Source organism: Schistocerca nitens, chromosome 5, assembly GCF_023898315.1.
Source record: "Schistocerca nitens isolate TAMUIC-IGC-003100 chromosome 5, iqSchNite1.1, whole genome shotgun sequence".
NCBI lineage: Eukaryota > Metazoa > Arthropoda > Insecta > Orthoptera > Acrididae > Schistocerca > Schistocerca nitens.
In genome coordinates, this window is record NC_064618.1 from 611,901,432 (window position 1) to 611,923,226 (window position 21,795).

Below are 21,795 nucleotides of genomic sequence, written 5' to 3' on the forward strand. Positions count from 1 at the left end.
TACCGGAAAAGGTCAAGGTGATGGTCTACCGATGTGACGTCAAGCCCTATATCCCTCCCCCGATGCGGTGCTTTAAGTGCTGGAAGTTCGGTCACATGTCCTCTCGCTGTACTTCTAGCCTCACATGTCGAGATTGTGGACGCCCATCTCATCCCGATACTCCATGTGCTCTGCCTCCCGTCTGTGTCAACTGTGGAGAGCCTCATTCCCCTTGCTCGCTGGACTGTAGTGTCTTACAGAAAGAACGCAAAATCATGGAATATAAGACCCTGGACCGACTGACTTACACTGAGGCCAAGCGGAAATTTGAACGGCTACATCCCGTGCGCATGATGTCATCTTATGCCTCCACTGTCACTCCTGCTCCAGCTCCTTCAGCTGCAAGATATACAGTCAGCTCTCGGAACCAGAGGACCTCACCTGCCCCCTTGACAATGGGGGCCCCTTCTCTTGCTGTTGCTCCCACACCATCTACCTCGGGAGCAGCACCCACTACACCATCGGGGACGCCAGTCCCCCCTTCTCAGCCGGAGAAGCGTAAGTCTTCTTCGGCTTCTCTCGCTCGGAAGGGATCCCTTGGGTCACTCCCTTCCCAGGTTCCTACCAGCGGCACAGCAGACACCAGCCAGTGGCTGAAGCAGCCACAGGTCGCTGGTCGACGGGCTTCGCGTTCCACTTCGGTCCCAGAGACTGACTCCAATAAGCCCTCTCACCAACGGCAACCAAAGGAACAGCGAGAGAAAACGACTCTGAAGACCCGTAAGTCCAAGACACCTGCGGTGGCACCTACTCCACCGCTACATAAAAGCTCTGCATCTGAGGATGAGGTGGAGATCCTTGCGTCCGCTGAGGACCTCGATCTCGCCGATCCCTCAGACGCAATGGGTAGCACTTGCACGGGTGCTCCATCGGATGTGGCAGGTGACCCAGCGGCGTAATCTGCCTTCCCAGTCCCGTCACGCCTTTCTCCGCAATGGCTACTACCATCCTCCAGTGGAACTGCAGCGGTTTCTTCCACCATCTCGCTGAGCTCCGCCAACTTATCAGCCTTCACCCTTTCTTCTGCATTGCTCTCCAGGAAACTTGGTTTCCTGCAATGCGAACCCCCGCCCTCCGTGGCTATCGGGGTTATTATAAGAACCGAGCAGCTTATGAAAGGGTGTCTGGTGGCGTCTGCATATATGTCCTTCACACTCTGCACAGCGAGTCTGTCCCTCTCCAGACGCCCTTAGAGGCTGTCGCTGTACGCGTGTGGACGCCACAGGCTGTTACCGTCTGCAGTGTTTACATTCCACCGGATGGTGATGTCTCGCAGCATGTCCTGGCTGCACTGGTCGCCCAATTGCCGCCACCTTTCTTGCTCTTGGGCGACTTCAACGCCCATAACCCTCTGTGGGGTGGGTCAGTGGCAACAGGTCGAGGCGCCATCGTTGAGGGTTTCTTGTCGCAGCTCGATCTCTCGCTGTTAAATGATGGTGCCTTCACACACTTCAGTGTGGCGCATGGCACCTACTCCGCCATTGACCTGTCAATCTGTAGCCATAGCCTCTTACCGTCTGTCCAATGGAGTGTGCATGACGACCTGTGTGGTAGTGACCACTTTCCGATCTTTTTGTCACTACCACAGCGCCTTTCTTCTGGGCGCCCTAGCAGATGGGCTATGAATAAGGCTGACTGGGACTTGTTCTCCTCCACTGCCGCTTTTGAGCCTCTCTCTACTGATGACATTGATGCGGTGGTTCAATCGGTCACCACCGGCATCGTTACTGCCGCGGAATCCGCCATTCCCCGCTCCTGTGGGTCCCCTCGGCGGCGGACTGTGCCTTGGTGGTCGCCTGAGATCGCTGAAGCGATTAAAGATCGCCGGCGGGCGCTCCAGCGTCACAAGCGACATCCCTCCATCGACCACCTTATCGCCTTCAAACGGCTGCGTGCACGGGCCCGCCTCTTATCCGCCGAGGCAAGAAGGAGTGCTGGGAGCGGTATGTATCTACCATTGGCCTCCATGTCACTCCATCGCAGGTCTGGGCCAAGATTCGACGCGTCTACGGCCATCGGACCCGTGCCAGCGTCCCTGCGCTCTCACTGAATGGAGCAGTTTGTACTGACTCCGACGTCATTGCAAATCGCTTAGCAGAGCATTTTGCTATGAGTTCCGCCTCTGCGAATTACCCCCAGGCCTTCCGCTCCATTAAAGAGCGGATGGAACGTCGGAGCCTTTCATTTCGCACCAACCACCTAGAATCTTACAATGCTCCATTTAGTGAGTGGGAATTTCGCAGTGCCCTAGCTGCTTGCCCTGATACCGCTCCTGGGCCAGATGGCATCCACTGTCAGATGCTGAAACACCTTTCAGTGGACTGCCAGCGGCGCCTTCTCGATCTTTACAACCGTCTTTGGGTCGCGGGGGAGTTTCCGTCGCAATGGCGGGAAGGCGTTGTCATCCCCGTTTTGAAACCTGGAAAGAACCCTCTGGAGGTGGACAGCTACCGTCCCATTAGCCTCACCAACGTTCTTTGCAAGTTGCTTGAACGGATGGTGAGCCGGCGCTTGAATTGGGTACTGGAGTCTCGGGGCCTTCTTGCTCCGTCTCAGGGTGGGTTCTGTAAAGGCCGCTCCGCCACCGACAATCTGGTGAGCCTGGAGTCGGCCATCCGTACTGCCTTTGCCCGCCGTCAGCACCTGGTCGCTGTCTTTTTCGACATGCGGAAGGCGTACGATACGACATGGCGTCATCACATCCTTTCTACGCTTCATGGATGGGGTCTTCGGGGTCCTCTGCCGATTTTTATCCGCAATTTTCTGTCGTGTCGTACCTTCCACGTGCAAGTCGCGGCCTCGTATAGTTCCTCCCACGTCCAGGAGAACGGTGTGCCACAGGGTTCTGTTTTAAGTGTCTGTCTGTTTTTAATAGCAATTAACGGGCTTGCTGCGGCCGTGGGAACTTCTGTCTCCGCTTCCCTGTATGCTGACGACTTTTGCCTTTACTACAGCTCTACTGGCATTGCAGCTGTTGAACGTCAGCTACAGGGCGCTATCCGTAAGGCGCAGTCTTGGGCTGTGGCGCATGGGTTTCAGTTTTCGGCAGCCAAGACCCGCGTTATGCATTTCTGCCGGCGCCGAACAGTCCGTCCTGAGCCGCGGCTTTATCTTGCCGACGAACTCCTTGCTGTGGTGGAGACCCACAGGTTTTTGGGGGTGGTTTTCAATGCCCGGTTGACTTGGCTGCCTCATATCCGGCAGCTCAAACAGGCGTGTTGGCGGCATCTCAATGCTCTGCGATGTTTGAGCCACACCAGCTGGGGCGCCGACCGCTCTACCCTTTTACGGCTCTACCAGGTGTTAATCCAGTCCCGCCTGGATTATGGGAGCCTGGCTTATGGCTCAGCATCCCCATCTGCGTTACGGGTGCTGGATCCAATTCTCCACAGCGGGATACGCCTTGCCACTGGCGCTTTCCGCACCAGCCCTGTGGACAGCGTACTAGTGGAGGCAGGTGTACCTCCACTGCGGTTCCGACGCCACCGTTTGCTGGCCGCTTATGCTGCCCATGTTCTAAGCTCGCCCGGGCATCCTAACTATCGTCTCCTGTTCCCACGATCGGTCGTCCGTCTGCCAGAACGTCGGCCCCGCTCTGGTTGTACAATAGCAGTCCGCGTCAAAGAGCTTCTCTCTGGGCTTCAGGTTTTCACTGTTCCACCTCCTTTCCGGGCTACTTTGCGTACACCCCCATGGTGTGTTCCTCGCCCTTGCCTTCGGCTCGACTTGGCACAGGGCTCGAAGGACTCGGTCCCTCCAGAGGCCTTCCGCCGCCGCCTTTCTTCCATCCTGGCCGCCTATCAGGGCTCTGGCATTGTTTACACCGACGGTTCGATGGTTGCTGGTCGTGTCGGGTATGCGCTAACTCTAGGGGACCATTCCGAACAACGTTCCTTGCCGGATGGCTGCAGCGTTTACACTGCTGAGCTGGTCGCCATCTTTCGTGCCCTAGAGTATATCCGCTCCTGCTCAGGTGAGTCCTTCGTTATCTGTAGCGATTCCCTGAGCAGTTTACGAGCTCTCGACCAGTGTTTTCCTCGTTCCCGTCTGGTGATGGCTGTACATGAGTCCCTGCATACTCTTGCGCGTTGCGGCCGCTCTGCGGTCTTCGTGTGGACCCCAGGCCATGTTGGGATCCCCAGGAGTGAGAATGTTGACCGTCTGGCGAAAGAGGCCACGAGGACGTCTTCTCTTGATGTTGGCCTCCCAGAGACTGATTTGCGGGCAGTCTTCCGCCGCAAAATTTTGGCGCTATGGGCCGATGAATGGCGCGAACTAACGACGCGCAATAAACTCCGTGCTGTGAAGGAGACGACGGCTGTGTGGCGGTCATCCCTGCGAGCCACTCGCAGGGACTCAGTAGTTCTTTGCCGGCTCCGCATTGGCCACTCCCGGCTGACACACGGTTACTTACTGCGCCGGGAAGACCCTCCTCTATGTCGCTGTGGGGCGGCTTTGACGGTGGCCCACATTTTGATGGCCTGCCCCATTTTAGCTGTGGTCAGGCAGACATTTAGGCTGCCTGATACGCTCCCTGCCCTTTTAACAGACGACTCCGCAATGGCTGACTTAGTTTTACGTTTTATTCGGGCAGGGGGCTTTTATCATTTAATCTGAGTGTTTCTATTTTCTGTTCTTGTTTTGTGTTGATTCTGGCCTTTGGCCTATGCTTTTAAACTGATTTTTTAACGTGTTTCTAAGTGGTTGGCTTTTCCTTTTTTTTTTCTTCTTCTTCTTCTTCTTCTTCTTCTTCTTCTTCTATGGTCGGCCAACCACCGTCACACTCTGTGTGGTTTTAGTTCGTTTTCTCTTGTCTTTGTCTCAGTTTCTCTTGTTTTGTATCGTCTGTGTTCTCTTCTGTTCCTCGTTTTTATTCTCTGTGGGTGTTCTTTGTCTTTGGAAAAAGGGACCGATGACCGTAGCAGTCTGGTCCCTTTGATCCCCCAAACCAACCAACCCCCAATAGTTCTTCCACTCTTTTCTATTTCCCTGCTTAAAGATCGGGACAATTATTCCCTTCTTCCAGTCTTCTGGGATCATCTTCTGTCTCCACACAATTTTCATTGCTCGATGTAGCCATTGTATCCCCACCTCTCCTGCTGCTCTCACGTTTTCTACACTTACAAGGGGAGGCCGCCAATTGTGAAATTCAGATTCGATTCATACTGCGCATAATAAAATCTCATGGCCAGAGGTGTAATGTGGCAAAGCACCAAGATGCACTTCTCAGCCGTTGTCGAGAAAATCGACAGTTAAAAGAAACCGTTGCGGTGAAATACTCTCTACGAGTAACAATTTTGTACAGTGTCATGGCGCAGCGGTATATATATATATATATATATATATATATATATATATATATATATATATATATATGTAAACTATTAATGAATTGCTTATTCATCTTGGTGAAGGCGGATCGCTCTCCAATTGTACCGCCTCCATTTTTCCGTTTGTTTAACAGGGTGTACCAAAGCTATCACATCCGCACTGATTATACACTCCTGGAAATGGAAAAAAGAACACATTGACACCGGTGTGTCAGACCCACCATACTTGCTCCGGACACTGCGAGAGGGCTGTACAAGCAATGATCACACGCACGGCACAGCGGACACACCAGGAACCGCGGTGTTGGCCGTCGAATGGCGCTAGCTGCGCAGCATTTGTGCACCGCCGCCGTCAGTGTCAGCCAGTTTGCCATGGCATACGGAGCTCCATCGCAGTCTTTAACACTGGTAGCATGCCGCGACAGCGTGGATGTGAACCGTATGTGCAGTTGACGGACTTTGAGCGAGGGCGTATAGTGGGCCTGCGGGAGGCCGGGTGGACGTACCGCCGAATTGCTCAACACGTGGGGCGTGAGGTCTCCACAGTACATCGATGTTGTCGCCAGTGGTCGGCGGAAGGTGCACGTGCCCGTCGACCTGGGATCGGACCGCAGCGACGCACGGATGCACGCCAAGACCGTAGGATCCTACGCAGTGCCGTAGGGGACCGCACCGCCACTTCCCAGTAAATTAGGGACACTGTTGCTCCTGGGGTATCGGCGAGGACCATTCGCAACCGTCTCCATGAAGCTGGGCTACGGTCCCGCACACCGTTAGGCCGTCTTCCGCTCACGCCCCAACATCGTGCAGCCCGCCTCCAGTGGTGTCGCGACAGGCGTGAATGGAGGGACGAATGGAGACGTGTCGTCTTCAGCGATGAGAGTCGCTTCTGCCTTGGTGCCAATGATGGTCGTATGCGTGTTTGGCGCCGTGCAGGTGAGCGCCACAATCAGGACTGCATACGACCGAGGCACACAGGGCCAACACCCGGCATCATGGTGTGGGGAGCGATCTCCTACACTGGCCGTACACCACTGGTGATCGTCGAGGGGACACTGAATAGTGCACGGTACATCCAAACCGTCATCGAACCCATCGTTCTACCATTCCTAGACCGGCAAGGGAACTTGCTGTTCCAACAGGACAATGCACGTCCGCATGTATCCCGTGCCACCCAACGTGCTCTAGAAGGTGTAAGTCAACTACCCTGGCCAGCAAGATCTCCGGATCTGTCCCCCATTGAGCATGTTTGGGACTGGATGAAGCGTCGTCTCACGCGGTCTGCACGTCCGGCACGAACGCTGGTCCAACTGAGGCGCCAGGTGGAAATGGCATGGCAAGCCGTTCCACAGGACTACATCCAGCATCTCTACGATCGTCTCCATGGGAGAATAGCAGCCTGCATTGCTGCGAAAGGTGGATATACACTGTACTAGTGCCGACATTGTGCATGCTCTGTTGCCTGTGTCTATGTGCCTGTGGTTCTGTCAGTGTGATCATGTGATGTATCTGACCCCAGGAATGTGTCAATAAAGTTTCCCCTTCCTGGGACAATGAATTCACGGTGTTCTTATTTCAATTTCCAGGAGTGTATATATATTTCCCGGCAATCGGTTGCAACAATTATGCATATAATAAGTTGTTGTAAGTCGTTCGTCGTGGAAAAAACTGGCGACTTCGAACATCATTATGTTTTCCGCAAACAAAGTTGTATTTCACAAATTTTATTAATTGTCTTCATAATGTTAACCACGTGTAGTTAACGGAAGACGTAGAAACGATATTCCGAAACGAATACGTATAGCGTAAGTCAGACATTCGAATTAGAATAGAGACCCCACGAACACAAATTTGCTGTGGCAGGTATGAAATATAAACTCGGTTACTCGCTCGTTACACTTGAAGGACAGATGTTGAATGGGCCGAAACGAGCCGCCGCATAACAGCGTAGTTGCCTGCTAACTTCGAAAGAAGGTAGATGCGGTCCCTAGCGCAACTTATAACATCGTCGAAAATCGATGCGGGCGGGAGAGCTTTGGTACACCCTATTAACGGAAAAATGGAGGCGGTACAATTGGAGAGCGATCCGCCTTCACCAACATGCATGAGCAATTCATTAATGTTTGAATTACAAAAAACTAATAATAAAAAAAATTGCATGGCGCGAGATTCGATCCGGCGACTTTCGGATTACGAACCCGAACGCTTACCGCTGCGCCACGACACTGTAGAAAAATGATTAATCGTAGAGAGTATTTCACCGAAACGGTTTCTTTTAACTGTCGATTTTCTCGTCAATGGCTGAGAAGTGCATCTTGGTGCTTTGCCACATTACACCTCTGGCCATGAGCTTTTATTATGCGCAGTATGAATCGAATCTGAATTTCACAATTGGCGGCCTCCCCTTGTTAGCTCATCCAGACCTGGTGAATGCCCTCCCTTCATCTTGCCCAATTCCTCTTCCACTTCTCCCCATGTAAGGTCTTTTTCTATTTGCTGCTCCTCCTCTTTTTTTCTCCTCAGCTTGTTCCACCTCATCCAGGTCTTCATTCAGGTTCAGGAGTTCTTCAAAATACTCCTTCCACATATTCATGAATTCCTCCTTATTCTCTACATCTTGTCCACTTTTGTTCACCATTTGAGCAGAATGTGTCGTACCGTTCTTCCTCTTACTTTTAATCATCCCATATAACACCTTTTTTGAACCTTCACCATCCTCCTCCATCATTCTGGTCCACTGTTCCACCCACTCTCTTTTTTCCTCTGCCACCACTCTTTGTGCTTCTTTCTTGCTTGTCTGATACTCTTGTCTTGTCTCTGCTGTTCTCTTCTGGAACCATACCCTAAAGGCTCTATTCTTCTTCTGTACTATATCCTTTGTTTTATCATTCCACCAGGGTGTTTCTTTCCATCTCTTTTTGTTGCTTGTCCTCCCACATATTGCTTCTGCCGCACTTACTAATGTTCCCTTGAATCTACCACATTCCTCTTCTACCGTTTTTGGTTCATTCTTTGGAATGCTTTCCTTTACTACTTGTACCTACTGTAGCCTGCTTTCTTCCTCCTCCTACCTCCATACCCTTATAGGTCTTCCCTGGTTTTCTGACGCTTTATTATTCTTAGTCCCTCTTAGGTTCATTACCAGCAAGTGGTGGTCGCTATCCAAGGCCTCTGATGGTATTATCTTAATGTCAGTGATGTTCCTATTTGTCTCACTGTCGTACAGGAAGTAGTCAACTATTGACTTTCTCTTTAAGTCTTGACTGTACCAGGTAATCTTGTGGCTCTCTTTTTTCCTGAAACAAGAGTTCCCAACCAGCAAGCCATTCCTTTGACAGAACTCCAATACTCTTTCACCTTCCTCATTTCGGCAGCCCCAACTCTCTGGTCCAAGCACACTTTCGCAGCCTTGTCTTTCTCTTCCAACGTGTGCATTTAAATCTCCCATTACTATAATATTCTTCCTTCCCATCTGCTTCTGCATTTCCTCTTCAAACTATTGCTTCTCCTCAGAAGTGCAAACCACCTGCGGCGTGTACACTTTTGTGATATCTTCTTCTGCATCGTCCTATCATTTAGTCTCTTCACTTCCTCTTTTAATCCCTATCTTACTGCCCCCAGAGGCTCGGCGTTCATTTGCTGAGTACAGGCTTGGCGACCCCGGGGTTCCTGAGCTGGGGATTGGTAAGCACCGCCAGTCCCTTCTCACCGTAAGCTCTGGGCATTCTTCAGCGACCACTATGTGGCGCGGCCGTGGAATGTTCTGTGTCTCAGGGAATGGGGATCTTGGCTTGACTTCCTGTATTGCGAGGATGGAATAAACCTCTGTACAAAAACCCACAATCTCAAGGTGTGCTACGTGATGATGAGATGTGTGACTGTTGAGGTGGAACAGTCGTTAGTGAGCAACCTCTGGGGAACCTGCCACACCTGAGTTGTATAAGTCTTACCAAGGCACCCAGGGCTCTGTCTAGGTGGACTTTTAGTTCCCTAGCTGCTCGTGAGACCGACATGGATCGTTCGAAATCTTCTTTGCTTCCACCCAGCAGAAAGGGTGGGCCGCTGGTAGGCACCAACACCCAATCCAACAAGAGGGCACGTGTAGCCAGTCCTCCTGACACAGGAGCAAAATCTTAGGGTATCATGACTAGTAACAAAACACATGCTGGTGGTCAGAAGGTGTTTTTAATCTTTAAAAGGAAAGAGGGCAGCTTTGAGAAAGTTTCACGTTTCTATATTCAAAAAGGGCTCGAGGGCATTGCTGGCAGTTTGAAATCCGTCAAGCAGTTGCGTAATGGGACGCTGTTGGTGGAAACCGCTAGTTCCCAACAAGCTAAGAATCTACAGAACGCGCAATCCCTTGGGGAATATGCCATCGAAACTGAGCTGCACACCACCTTGAATTACAGCAAAGGTGTTGTGACATGCAGGGATCTGGTAGACATTCCCAAAGAGGAACTGAAAGATGAGTAGGCTCCAGAAGGAATAGCTGATGTGCAAAATTCGACCCAAAAGTGAGGTCTCCCATTTTTTTTATAAGTACATAGACATTTTTTTCTACAATGGTTTACATCTGTTTACAGCTTGAACATTTAGCTATTTTTCGACATAATCACCATTTCTGTCGATGCATTTTTGTAGATGCTGTGGCAGTTTTTGTATGCTCATATCATACCAGCTCGCCACCATGCTGTTCAGAAAGTTATGAAACTCTTCTTTCACCTCGTTGTCGGAGCTGAATCGCAGGGACCGCAATTAATGCTGACAGGTACTGTGAGACTCTGGAAAAACTCAAACGGGCAATTCAGAATTTGAGAAGAGGAATGTCGAGCAAGGGCGTACACATTCTCCATGAAAACGCTCACCCACAGATCGCTCGGCAAACCGTTGCTCTCCTGCAACAGTTTCAGTGGAACATAATCACCCACCCACCCTATAGTCCTGACTTGGCGCCCAGTGACTATCACCTGTTCGCTAGGTTAAAAGAACATTTGGCCAGAAAGCGATTCAGCTCCGACAACGAGGTGAAAGAAGAGGTTCATAACTTTCTGAACAGCATGGTGGCGAGCTGGTCTGACATTGGCATACAAAAACTGCCACAGCATCTACAAAAATGCATCGACAGAAATGGTGATTATGTCGAAAAATAGCTAAATGTTAAAGCTGTAAACTGATGTAAACCATTGTAAAAATAACGGGTCTATGTACTTACAAAAAAATAGGAGACCTTACTTTTGCGATTACTCTCGATCATGAAGAGGGTGGATAAGGTTCTTGTTAAGTCCGACTCCTTTATCCTGACGTTTAATAGCACAAAGCTCCCTGAGCATATTAAGGCAGGTTTCCTTCGCTTAAGTGTGCAGCCTTACGTATTCAACCCAATTCAGTGTTTCACATGCCAGCGCTTTGGGCATACTACTCTTGGGTGTCATGGATAAGCTGCTTGCGGCAAGTGCGATCAGGTTGCTCATGACAGTGTCCATTGTTCGTCTCCATTGAAGTGTGTAAGTTGCTCTGGACCTCACCCCATCTGTAGTCGGGATTGCAGCGTGTCTCTGGAAGAACGGAAGATACAGGAGCTTAAAACTATGAAGCGCATCCCCTATTCTGAAGCAAAAAAAACTGTATAAAGCAATGCTGCCCCCGTTTTCTGCCATCTCCTTCACTTCAGTTGTTAAACAGCCCACGCAGAAAGCCGATGCTGCTACACAGCCGAAGGCTGCTAGTGTCGGCACTAGTACCTGCATGTGTCCCTGCACTTGTGCTGCTGCAGTCGTTTCTAAGCCTGCTCCTTCCCCAAGAACTTCAGAAAAAGCTGCGGTTGCCGACATTGTGGAGCTCCCTGCCCCTCCAAAGGTTCCGTCTGGTACGCTGTCCAGTGCTGCCACACCCTCAACCGCAGTTGTGGCTGCAAAGTGTACCCAGGGGAGAAAAAACGCTCAGTATTTTTCGTCTTTTCCCGCTTTCTTTGCGTGTATGCTTCCATTTTACTAATTGTGTGTCATTGATGACCTCGACGTTGAGCGCCCGTAAGACCCAACACACACACACACACACACACACACACACACTCACTCACTCACTCACTCACTCACTCACTCTTATCTCTTACTACTACTCCGACTCCATTTCTCCTTCCCTTCTCATTTCCACTCCAGTACAGTCGGTAGCCTTTCCTCAGTTCTCTCCTTTCTTCTCGTTTCACCTAACCACAATAGGTTTAACTTCCTTCATTCTATCATGTCTACTATCTCCTCCACCTTTCCAGTCATGTTTGTATATTTAATGTTCCAAACCTTAGTCCTTGTTTACAGCCAGGTCGTCGTCGATTAAATCCGCCCTTTCCGAGGACCGTTCTATTTTTGGAAGCAGAAATCATAATCCACTACAGGCTTGCTAGACCTATCGTAGTTTTACCAGAGCCCCGTTAGCCGTCACTTTCCAGGGTTGCTGTAGGACCTTCACAGCTACCCTAGCGGTACCGGGACATACACAGTACCCACTGTACCTCGCTCCCACAGTCCTTGTTTACAGCCAGGTCGTCGTCGATTAAATCCGCCCTTTCCGAGGACCGTTCTATTTTTGGAAGCAGAAATCATAATCCACTACAGGCTTGCTAGACCTATCGTAGTTTTACCAGAGCCCCGTTAGCCGTCACTTTCCAGGGTTGCTGTAGGACCTTCACAGCTACCCTAGCGGTACCGGGACATACACAGTACCCACTGTACCTCGCTCCCACAGGCAATCCCCTACTCCATGCCGTTTCCCTTCACCCACGACTTGGATGAGGGGTTGGACTCGTGGGAGACTCACTTAAAGAGCGTAAAGGAAAAAGTGAAAGAAAGAATGTATGAATTTATAACGGTTCATCTGCTTCAGATCATTACAGTACTGAAAACTTAATTTCAATGCGAGTGCGTGTAATGTTGGCATAAAAGGAAAATGTAACTATATGAAGCAAATATTTGTTCATAGCTGTCGTTATTGTTATCTGAGTGTGCGCTCTTTGATAATGGAACATTTAAGTGTTAATTTCATTTACTAAGACAAAGGAGAAATACGGAATTTCAGAAAATGTTTAGTTGGCAGCGCATTTTTTCTATGGGTCCCTATGAAAAGCTTTGTTTATAAACAAACCGGTGAGGCTGTCTGTTGTCCTGCCTTTCCATCCAGTTAGTTATTGAGAAAAAAATGAAACAGTCTGATTTTTTTTTTCCTAGCGCAAACCATATTTCACAGCTATGACGATGGCGTTGTGAAGTAGGCAGTAGTAGTTTTCTTCCAGAAACGCTTATTATAGTACTGTGAAAGCTCTTTTTAGGTGCCTAAACCAATCGTCGTTTGTACGAGAATATTCTTAGAGAGGCGCATGGCGATTGTTGTTTGTTTATGCGTGTAGTGAGACTCTCTGGTTAGTATGTGTGATCAGCGTAGTCGCTTGCGATGGACGACGAACTGTCGGATGATAGTTGTACGAAAGAGACGTTTTCCTATATTTGGAACGTCAGTTCTGTAAGTTTGAGATAAGTGTGAAATTGTGTGTTCGTAGGAGGACATCATGACTCATTCCCAGGAAGCCAGAGTTTCCAGTTCGCAAGACACCTTTCGGGTGGAGAAGGAAACCATTTCCAGTAAGTACATTCGGCCATTTTATACAATAATAAAACTTAACAAATCCTTGTTGTAAACCTATATCGCTATGAGGAAATGTGTTATAGTTAATGTAGTCAGACTTTGTAGTGAAGTTTGATATGTCATGTCCGGTTGTTGTTTGATGTCCGTTAAATAAATGCTGTCATTTACTCCATACTTAGTAGTAGTTACGAATATAGGACGAAATATAATTATCGCAATTCTCGTGAGGATAATATCCGTATTTTGATATGGAGGTGCAGTTAACTTTAGCATATTATTCTTTAGATGACTTGATTAACGCATGATGTAATGTTTACCTTTTTTGTATGTAAACATCAGTGTTGAACCATCTATGATATTGTGACACTGTACTTGATTCAAAGCTGGCATTAATTGAAAAGCGATTTCCAGCAATATAAGAGATGCTGCAACCCGGAAACTTTTAGTCAGTATATTTATAGATAAGAACCTTACCTGTAGTGAGGTGAAACATGATACATTAATGTCATTTATTTACATTTTTAGTGATGTTCTGTAGAACTGCAACCTTCTTCATTGACTTTTTGAAGAATCATGGTTTGTTGTTAAATTATTTTTGTAGTAATTTCATGTATTTTACTCACGTTTAAACTAATCCAGGCTATGTCACATGAATATATGCTAATGTTTTTCCCTGGTTTGTAAACAGTTGTCTAGGACATTAGCATGGTAACATATTGCAATTTGTTTCATGTGAGGAGAGTTGTTTGCTGTGGACTGAAAAATTATGTGCTATTGTACTGAGGGTTTTCATAATTAGACTATGCATATTACTGAAGATAGCATAGTGCCTGTCTCGTAATGAAATTTTCATTTTTTAGTGTAATCAATTCTTAGTCCAGACATAAACATTTCTTGTTTGTACTTGTGAAGAGCCTCACATTTCTTTATTATTTGTTTACTGCTCAGTTGTAGCTATGAGATTTTATAATGCAATAGAATTAAGGCTTTGATACAACTTTGCGAACTCACATCTTTCCACCTAACCTAGGCTTGGGTCTACACTAAACTCACTGCAGCTATGATTTTGTGTTCTCATTCATTGGTTTTGTCCACTCACTGCCAAATTTCTGTCTTTTGATGTGCCTATACCTTGGGCTATACTATAGATCAGTTAGTCACCATAACCTATAATCCAAAACATTATGTAGAAGTAAAAGTATATTGTCAGTGTCCAGTTCTCTTCCTGTTCATGTCTGATTTTAATCACAGTATAATTATGCCATAGAACAAATCTAATGGTGTGATATCAGCAGGTTCAGTTGACTGATAAAATTTTTGTATTGACTCTTTATACAGGGTGGTGCAAAATAACATTAGGAAGTGTTTGAAGATATCCACAGTATGTTGTGGATAATCACCTTTGTGCACATGGACTAGTACAATTTTCTTCAGGTGACATTCAGAGATTGGTTCGTTGCCCTGGACCCCTTAGCATTCGTTGGACACAATTTGGAATGACCCTCTTATTGTCTTGATCTCAATCTGTGTGATTATTTCTTATGGTGTTATCTGAAGTACAGTCTTTAAAGATGCACTTCAACACTCCTGGATCTTCTTACAGTAATTTTCGGAGACATTAAAGCAGTCATAAGTGATGTTCTCCAGAAAGTCATCACGGAATTCAGTTTAAGGCTGCGGAAGGCGAGCACTTTGAAAACTTTCTGTAATGATCTTCAGGTTGTCCACTACAGCATAAGTCACCCCATATGATGTAGTATACAAAAACTTTTTGACACCTATTGTGCACTGCCCTGTATTAATCATTTTGCGTCACCTTTTCGATACAGTTCATCAATTTGAGTTGGTTGATACAGTGATCCTAGTGAGATATTATTTCTAATCTCAATCCGTTAGTTGTGGCGTGTGCGTGTGTTTTAAAAATGGCCACCGTATCTCATTTTTACAAATGCCTCTATGTGAAACATTGTTCAGTGGTGAGTCTACTTTTGCACTTGGTGTGGGTCTAGAAGAAAAGTAGCCTGTATTACCTAAAGCGTTATGTTGTTCCACTGATGATGATGTAAAGTAAACTGGAATTCAACAACTTTTTATGATGATATGAGGATTATCAACATTGAAAACAGAAATAGGTATTAGCACCGCATTGTTATTGCTCTTTGTTTTTTCAAATTTTATTATAAATATTCACCATCTATTAATACTTTCGTGTATTTTGTGTGAATTAATGCCTACGGGAGAGTTTTATCAGAAAGTTGTTTGTATTGTCTGTTACATCCACCCTTCTCTTTGTACAGTTCTTAGGCGTAGGACACTCACTGCCTTTCATGTGTTACCTCATTCACAGCACTTAGCTTGTCAGTTTACAAGAGATGTGCAGTCCTGATGATTATATACTGGCTCTGCATAATAGACTGTAACACAACCCCTACTGTACTGAAAGTAGAAGCAGAATGTGTAGGTAAAACCGCCTATAATACTAGTGTGCCAGAGCTGTTTACAAGATCCCTGTCTTGTGGCAATAGGGTTATGAGGGTAATATCATGTACTTAATTATTGAGGTAGTGAAGGGAGACGAAAATTTAATAGTCATGGGTGACTGGAATTCAACAGTAGGAAAAGGAAGAGAGGGAAACATAGTAGGAGAATATGGATTAGGTCTAAGAAATGAAAGAGGAAGCTGCCTGGTAGAATTTTACACAGAGCATAACTTAATCATAGCTAACACTTGGTTCAAGAATAAATGAAAGAAGGTTGTATACATGGAAGAGCCCTGGAGATACTGGAAGGTGTCAGATTATATAATGGTAAGACAGAGATTTAGGAACCAGGTTTTAAATTGTAAGACATTTCCAGGGGCAGATGTGGACTCTGACCACAATCTATTGGTTATGAACTGTAGATTAAAACTGAAGAAACTGCAAAAAGGTGGGAATTTAAGGAGATGGGACCTGGATAAACTGAAAGAACCACAGGTTGTAGAGAGTTTCAGGGAGAGCATAAGGGAACAATTGACAGGATTGGGGGAAAGAAATACAGTAGAAGAAGAATGGGTAGCTTTGAGTGATGAAATAGTGAAGGCAGCAGTGGATCAAGTAGGTAAAAAGACGAGGGCTAGTAGAAATCCTTGGGTAACATAAGAGATACTGAATTTAATCGATGAAAGGAGAAAATACAAAAATTTAGAAAATGAAGCAGGCAAAAAGGAATGCAAACATCTCAAAAATAAGATCGACAGGAAGTGCAAAATGGCTAAGCAGGGATGGCTAGAGGACAAATGTAAGGATGTAGAGGCTTATCTCACGAGGGGTAATATAGATATTGCCTAAAGGAAAATTAAAGAGACCTTTGGATAAAAGAGAACCACTTTTATGAATATCAAGAGCTCAGATGGAAACCCAGTTCTAAGCAAAGAAGGGAAAGCAGAAAGGTGGAAGGAGTATATAGATTGGTAGCCCTGTGCCTGCTATATGGACGTCTGTGTCTCAGCTCTCATACAAGATAAGTAATTTAAGTAGTAATAAACTGTTTTTAACACTTTAAACTAATTAATTACATTAATTATAGGGCTCTTCAAGCAAACCATTAAAGGTTTTTGTCTTACTCGCATATTTTCACAGTAATCACATAAAGTTCGTTTTGTTTACATATCGCGGCCATGCCGAACTTTTGAGCTTTCAGATTAAACTTCATACCGCAATTTTAAGTGCATTTACTGATCGTTTAGTGTGCTAAATACTTTTGCTGCCCCTTTATATCTTCAGAGTATAGTCATCTCTTAAGTAATTTCCAGTAAAAAACTTCTGAACCACTGTTTACATAGTCGCGAGTAGGCCTAATTTTTCATATATGTATTTTCATTGTTTTCCGGTAACTTAATTGTCTTTCTGTCACTAAAATCGATTTGTACCATGAGTGTAGAGTGCCTGACGTGCCGTAGAATCGTTAGCTCTGGGGTCTGGTGTGATGGATGTAGTAACTTTTTTCATTGGGGCGATTGTAGTGGCGTGGGAATTGGGAAAATGAGCGAGACTAATCAGTGGTTCTGTAGGCTATGCAGTAGAGATAGAAAGATTGTGGAACAGGAGGGGAAAATTGCTGCCCTTCAGGCTGAGTTAGATGAGGCTAGGCGAGAACTGGGCAGGTTAATGGGGGAGAACGGTAAACAGGGGTGGGAATTGGCAACAGGCATAAGGAACAGGCCAAGAAATTCTTCTGACAGCTTTGTTATTAATGTACAAAATAGGTTTGACCTGTTGCCTCAGTCAGAAACTGATGAGCCTCTCACAGATGTAGATGTAGACAGGGCTCAACAAGCTTTCAGCAGCAAATTGAATAAGAATGTATGGAAGTCTGCAAAGAGAAAGAAAGCCTTGTTGCTAGGCAGTTCGCATGCTAGGGGTGTGGGCCAACTTCTGCAGGATGAATTAGGGTCAGAATACCAGGTCACAAGTGTTTTCAAACCTAGTGCTGGACTGAGGCAGGTTACAGAGGATTTAGGTTCACTGTGTAGAGGCTTTACTAAGGAAGATTCCGTGGTTATTGTGGGTGGGCCGGGCAACAGTATTGACAGAGATCTGGGATACAGCATAGAGTGTGACCTGGCAAAGATTGCATCAACATCGAGTCATACCAGTGTTGGGTTTGTGTCGGTTCTGGAGCACCAAGACCGACCTCATTTGAGCTCTTCTGTCAAGAGAGTTAATTTGGAGTTGGAACGGCTACTTGGATCTGGTGCAGGGTCACACATTGGTGTGGTTCCTGTTGATTCACTTTGTAGGTGGGGCTATACTAGACATGGCCTACACCTCAACAAGAAAGGGAAGGGTAAACTGGCTGGGCTGATAGCAGGAAACTTAAAGGGGGAAGGAACTACATCTCATGGTGGAAACTCTTTTTTAGTGTAAAACTCAGCCAGGCAAGTACTAAAGATGTTAAAAAAAGTTCAAGATACTCACAAAAGTAAAGTGAAAATAATGTTAGTATATTTCATAAAAATATTGGGGGATTGAAGAATAAAATTGATGAGCTTCTGCTTTGTTTAGAAGATATAGAAACTGAGAATGTAATAGATGTACTATGCCTGTCTGAGCATCACATTGTCACTCATATGCAAAAGGTTAGCATCAATGGGTACAAATTAGCTGCACATGTAAGTAGAGATAATATGATGAGAGGAGGAGTTGCCATATATGTCTTAAGCTTCCACAATGTAAAAAATTTTGTGTAGAGCAACATATGAAAGCATGTGCCACTGAACTTAACCTAAATGATGGCACTTTCATAATTGTAACAGTGTATAGGTCCCCCTCAGGGAACTTCCAGCTATTTCTAGAAAACTTGGATGCTTTGTTGTGCTATCTGTCAGACAGGGGGGGGGAGCAAATTATCATTTGTGGGGATTTCAATGTTGACTCCCTGAAAGAGTGTAATAGGAAGAATGACCTTGTAGTATTACTCAGTTCTTTCAATTTGAGCTCCGTCATTGATTTTCCTACTCGGATAACAAAGAACAGCAGTACATTAATAGATAACTTTTTTATAGACCAAGATAAGTTTGAGGACATAAATGCTTATCCTGTTGAGAATGGTCTTTCAGATCATGGTGCACAGCTACAGTACATGACATAGCTCCATGCAGTATATCAAATCAGACTTTCAAAGCAGTGCGTTCAATTAACAATATAAATATTGCAAACTTTAGAGAAAGCCTACAGCAACTAGACTGGGATGAAGTGTATAAGGAACCTGATGCAAACTTGAAATATAACTTATTTCACTATACATTTTTAAGAGTATTTGAAAATTGTTTTCCCAAGAAAATAGTTAAACATAATTCCAAGAAAACATATAAAAAACCATGGCTAACTAAAGGAATAAGAATATCTTGCAACCGTAAAAGAGAACTGTATCTAACAGCAAGAGGGAGTACTGACCCCGAAATTGTTCAGTATTATAAAAACTATTGTGCGGTACACAGAAAAGTTATTAAAAAGTCCAGAAGCATTTGTATCATGTCTGAGATCAGTAACTCTGATAATAAAATTAAAGCAATTTGGAATATTATTGAAAGGGAAACAGGGCAACCAAGAGTACAGGAAGACTTTAGTGCCATAAAACTGAATGACAAGTGTACTAACAAACAATCAGAAATTGAAAATATTTTCAATAATCATTTTTTAAATGTTGTGGAGAAAATAGGATCTAGATCTTCACTAGAAGAGGCAAGGCTACTAATAGAAGAGGCCATACCTGTGCAGTTTGAAACAACTGTAATTCCACCAACCTCTCCCTCTGAAATCAGTAAAATAATAAACTCACTGAAAAGTAAAAGCTCTTACGGAATTGATGGCATTTCCAGCAAGGTACTTAAAGCTTGTTCCCCACAGATAAGTAGGATTCTCAGCCACGTATGTAATAGCTCTTTGGAGCAGGGTGTTTTCCCCGATGGACTGAAATACGCCATTGTAAAACCATTGCATAAAAATGGGGATACGTCGGATGTGAACAACTACCGCCCAATCTCTCTTCTGACAGCTCTATCAAAAATTTTTGAGAAAGTAATGTATTCAAGAGTAGCCTCCCATATTTGTAAAAATAAAGTACTAACAAAATGTCAGTTCGGTTTTCAGAAAGGCATTTCAACAGAAAATGCTATATACGCTTTCACTGATCAAATATTAAATGCTCTGAATAACCGGACATCACCCATTGGTATTTTTTGTGATCTCTCAAAGGCCTTTGATTGTGTAAATCATGGAATTCTTTTAGATAAGCTAAATCATTATGGTTTGAGTGGGGCAGTGCACAAATGGTTTAATTCATACTTAACTGGAAGAATGCAGAAAGTTGAAATGTGTGGTTCATGTAATGTTAAAACAACAGCTGATTCCTCAAACTGGGGGGCTGTCAAGTACGGGGTCCCATAGGGTTCGGTCTTAGGTCCTTTACTGTTCTTGATATACATTAATGACTTACCATTCCACATTGATGAAGATGCAAAGTTAGTTCTTTTTGCTAATGATACAAGTATAGTAATAACATCCAAAAACCAAGAACTAAGTGATGTAATCGTAAATGATGTTTTTCACAAAATTATTCAGTGGTTCTCAGCAAACGGACTCTCTTTAAATTTTGATAAAACACAGTATATACAGTTCCGTACAGTAAATGGCACAACTCCAGTAATAAATATAGACTTTGAACAGAAGTCTGTAGCTAAGGTAGAAGTTTCAAAATTTTTGGGTGTGTCCATTGATGAGAGGTTAAACTGGAAGCAACACATTGATGGTCTGCTGAAACGTCTGAGTTCAGCTACGTATGCTATGAGGGTTATTGCAAATTTTGGTGATAAGAATCTCAGTAAATTAGCTTACTATGCCTACTTTCATTCACTGCTTTCGTATGGCATCATATTCTGAGGTAATTCATCGTTGAGTTGAAAAATATTCATTGCTCAAAAACGTGTAATCAGAATAATTGCTGGAGCCCATCCACAGTCATCCTGCAGACATCTATTTAAGGATCTAGGGATCCTCACAGTATATATATTCACTTATGAAATTTGTTGTTAATAATCCAGCCCAGTTCAAAAGTAATAGCAGTATGCATATCTATAACACCAGGAGAAAGGATGATCTTCACTATGCAGGGTTAAATCTGACTTTGGCACAGAAAGGGGTAAATTATGCTGCCACAAAAGTCTTTGGTCACCTACCAAACAGCATCAAAAGCCTGACAGATAGCCAACTAACATTTAAAAATAAGTTAAAAGAATTTCTAGATGACAACTCCTACTCATTGGCTGAATTTTAGATATAAATTAAGGGGGGGGGGGGGGCAAAAAAAATAATAATAATAATAATAATGTGTCATGCAATATTTTGTGTAATGTAATATCTTGTACAGACACCTTTTATTAACCAACACGTTCCACATCATTACGAAGTGTCGTATTCATGATCTATGGAACAAGTATTAATCTAATCTAGAGCGTCTATACAGGGGCGATGTTCTTGAGGACAATATTATGGAAATAGAAGAGGATGTAGATGAATAACGAAATGGGAGATAATGATGCTGCGTGAAGAGTTGAACAGAGCACTGAAAGACCTAAGTCGAAAAAAGGCCCCGGGAGTAGACAACATTCCATTAGAACTACTGACAGCTCTGGGAGAGCCAGTCCTGATAAAACTCCACCATCTGGTGAGCAAGATGTATGAGACAGGTGAAATACCCTCAGACTTCAAGAAGAATATAATAATTCCAATCCCAAAGAAAGCAGTTGTTGACAGATGTGATAATTACCGAACTATCAGTTTAATAAGTCACAGCTGCAAAATACTAACGCGAATTCTATACAGACGAATGGAAAAACTGGTAGAAGCTGACCTCGGGGAAGATCAGTTTGGATTCTGTAGAAATGTTGGAACACGTGAGGTAATACTGACCCTACGACTCATCTTAGAAGAAAGATTAAGGAAAGGCAAACCTATGTTTGTAGCATTTGTAGACTTAGAGAAAGCTTTTGACAATGTTGACTGGAATACTATCTTTCAAATTCTGAAGGTGGCAGGGGTAAAATACAGGGAGCGAAAGGCTATTTACAATTTGTACAGAAACCAGATGGCAGTTATAAGAGTCGAGGGGCATGAAAGGGAAGCAGTGGTTGGGAAAGGAGTGAGACAGGGTTGTAGCCTCTCCCCGATGTTATTCAATCTGTATATTGAGCAAGCAGTAAAGGAAACAAAAGAAAAATTCGGAGTAGGTATTAAAATCCATGGAGAAGAAA

The 21,795-nt window shown here is 44.9% G+C and overlaps 1 protein-coding gene across 1 annotated transcript in view; it reads left to right on the plus strand.

The window, feature by feature from the left end:
• Positions 1 to 21,795, plus strand: part of LOC126260612 (uncharacterized) — a 469,680-nt gene that overhangs the window by 165,273 nt on the left and 282,612 nt on the right. Inside the window, exon 3 of the mRNA XM_049957948.1 lies at positions 12,919 to 13,000. Coding sequence (XP_049813905.1) covers positions 12,919 to 13,000 — 82 coding nt within the window. The remainder of the gene's footprint in view (positions 1 to 12,918; positions 13,001 to 21,795) is intronic.